The 2,442-nt window shown below is 52.3% G+C and overlaps 2 protein-coding genes across 2 annotated transcripts in view; both read left to right on the forward strand.

Annotated features, from left to right (window-relative positions):
- ETH_00015215 (uncharacterized protein) overlaps positions 1–384 on the forward strand; it is a gene marked incomplete at both ends in the record, with an annotated part of 561 nt that extends 177 nt beyond the window's left edge. The window contains one exon of the mRNA XM_013374002.1: positions 197–384. Coding sequence (XP_013229456.1) covers positions 197–384 — 188 coding nt within the window. The remainder of the gene's footprint in view (positions 1–196) is intronic.
- Positions 385–1,341: 957 nt separating this feature from the next.
- ETH_00015220 (RNA polymerase, putative) lies at positions 1,342–2,152 on the forward strand (the record flags this gene model as incomplete). The annotated part of the gene is made up of 3 exons (XM_013374003.1): positions 1,342–1,500; positions 1,774–1,916; positions 2,023–2,152. The coding sequence occupies 3 exons, from the start codon at positions 1,342–1,344 to the stop codon at positions 2,150–2,152; spliced, it is 432 nt and encodes a 143-aa protein (XP_013229457.1).
- Between the last annotated feature and the right edge of the window lie 290 nt (positions 2,153–2,442).

The following is a 2,442-nucleotide window of genomic DNA, read 5'->3' on the forward strand; positions in this document are numbered from 1 at the left end:
AGGGCGCGAAATGATAGCGAATCCGCATTTCGAGCAGTTGTTGAATCCGACGAACGAGAATGCGCAAAACGCGCCCGTCGGTCCGTCTACAGCCGCTGATCTCTCGATTTTCCTGTTGATTCTCTTCATTTATTAGTTTAAAAACTTGTCGAAACACAAAATAATGAGAGATCGCGGCTCACGAGCCTCTTCTCAGGGGATACGGCGCCGTCGCCCTCACCCGTCGTGAACTTGCACGTGGACTTGCCCAACACGGACAAGTACAACGCGAAGGCTTCGCGCATGCAAACGAGAGAACTTCAAGACACAGTGAACACGGGGCAGCGCAAATTTGAAGAAGACATTTTCGGTAACTTTAACTTCAAGTTCACTTCCTCAACTTGAACTGACCTGTGCACACTCTGGAAACCTCTGCGGCGACAGATTTCCAACAGATCATCCAGCAGCAGGTTTGCAAAACTTGAAAAAATTCGAGACTGAAAGTTTTCAAAATTGTGCAACGCAGGCCGAGGAAATGAAGGATCTGCTGGCGCTTGCGGAGATGATCACTTCTGTATCCAAGGGGGAACAAGCGGCTTAAGGGCCTTTTCTGCATCTCCTTTCTTCCCAAGTTCCTTTTATTTTCTAAATTCAATTTTATGTCTTTAGTTGTATTTCAGTTACTTCTTACGCGTTCTCCCAAGTCTGCAGTCACCCCACAAGCCAGCAGCACGCGCAGAGCGCTGAGTATTGCGAAACCTCAGGGATTTGCTGCTGCTTCTCTTTACAATATTGCAATAGTGTATTATTAAAATATTATTCTAAATATTATTTCCCGCACAAATAATAACAAGAAAGTCCTTCTGGTCTCTCCCTGGGCAGGCTTCTGGGGCTGGAGCCACCAGCCCTTGCAGGATCTTCCGCAGGATTTGAATTTTCATAATTCAAAATTTTTAATAATCAAAAAAGAGCTTTTGGCTTCATTTTTTATATTCCTTGATTCTTTTTTGCGGCGAAGCTTGCTGGAAGCCGGCGCTGCTGCTTCAACTTGCAAGACCCAGCGAGACCAGCAGGAGAGTTCAGGTGTACAATTGCCTTTCAGGAAAGCTGGGAATTGAAGGCTGCCGAGACTCAGGAGGCGTTTCAAAACTGTTTTGCTGCAGCTTGTTCTGCATTTACGAGCTTGGGCTCCTCCGGCGCAGCAGGAAGCGCAGCAGCAGCAGCGGCAACAGCTGCATCGGCCGCTGCTGATCTGGCCGGCGCGGGAGTAGCAGCAAGTTGCTGCTGCACCAAGTGCTGATCTGCCGGCGCGGGAGTAGCAGCAAGTTGCTGCTGCTGCAGCAAGTTGCTGCTGCAGCCACAATGTCCATCCCCTGCTTGTTCGAAGACCGCTTCACTGTCCGCAATGTGGACAACGGCAAGTTTGAACGCGTCAGCAGAATCCGCGCGAAGAGCTCCGGACTTGACGCCGATTTGATCCTCGACGTCCACAACCAGCTGCTGCCTGTGGCGGAGAAGCAGGTCAGCCCTGCTGCTGCGCCTGCGCAGCAAGCAGCAGCATTCCAGGCCGCTGCAGCGCAGCAGCAGCGCGCTGCAGCACTGCAGCAGCACCAGCAGCAGCGACCCCTTGCAGTGCCCGTCTGCTTCAGTGAATGCGTTTCGAGCCACAAATGAGCTTCTCAGCTGCTGCTGTGAAACTGTACCGCTTGAGGAAACACAGGCAAGCACCGAACGAAACAACCGGCATCTGCTGCTGCTGCTGCTGCTGCTGCTGCTGCTGTTGCTGCTGCTCAGGGGCTGCACATAGGCCTGACGAATTCACTGTCAGGCCCAGACCGCAAAGGCGACGGCGCTGCAGACTCGCAGGTGCTGAGCGGCTACGACTACGTGATGTACGGAAAGGTGTTCAAGTTGGAGGAAACTTCGTCGGAAAGGAGGTAAAAATTCATTTTTTTTTAATTTTTCTTCGAAATTATTGAATTATTTTCATTTTGGGATTCATTTGACGTATTTATTCCCATTTATTCCTCTTTTTCTCCGCAGAACTCTCTACTTGTCCTTCGGAGGCCTCCTCATGTCGCTCGCAGCAGACAAACACGTCGTCGGCGACTTGGAACTCGACATGAGGGTCTACTTGCTCGTCAAAAGGTCTCCAGAGGCCCTCGCAGACTGACTCGAACAACCAGCTAGCCACAGCTAGCCACAGCTAGCCACAGCTAGCCACAGCTAGCCATGGCCAGCCACAGCTAGCCATGGCCAGCCGCAGCTAGCCACAGCTAGCCATGGCTAGTCACAGCTACCCACAGCTAGGCGTGGCTAGCCACAGCTAGCCGCAGCTACCCACAGCTAGCCACAGCTAGCCATGGCTAGCCACAGCTACCCACAGCCGACGGCGGCTAGCCACAGCTAGCCACGGTTACCCACGGCTAGCTGCAGCTGGGTGAGGCTAGCCGCAGCTAGCCA

The sequence above is a fragment of the Eimeria tenella genome, genomic scaffold (assembly GCF_000499545.2).
Source record: "Eimeria tenella Houghton genomic scaffold, Eth_scaff188, whole genome shotgun sequence".
NCBI classification, from domain to species: Eukaryota; Apicomplexa; class Conoidasida; order Eucoccidiorida; family Eimeriidae; genus Eimeria; species Eimeria tenella.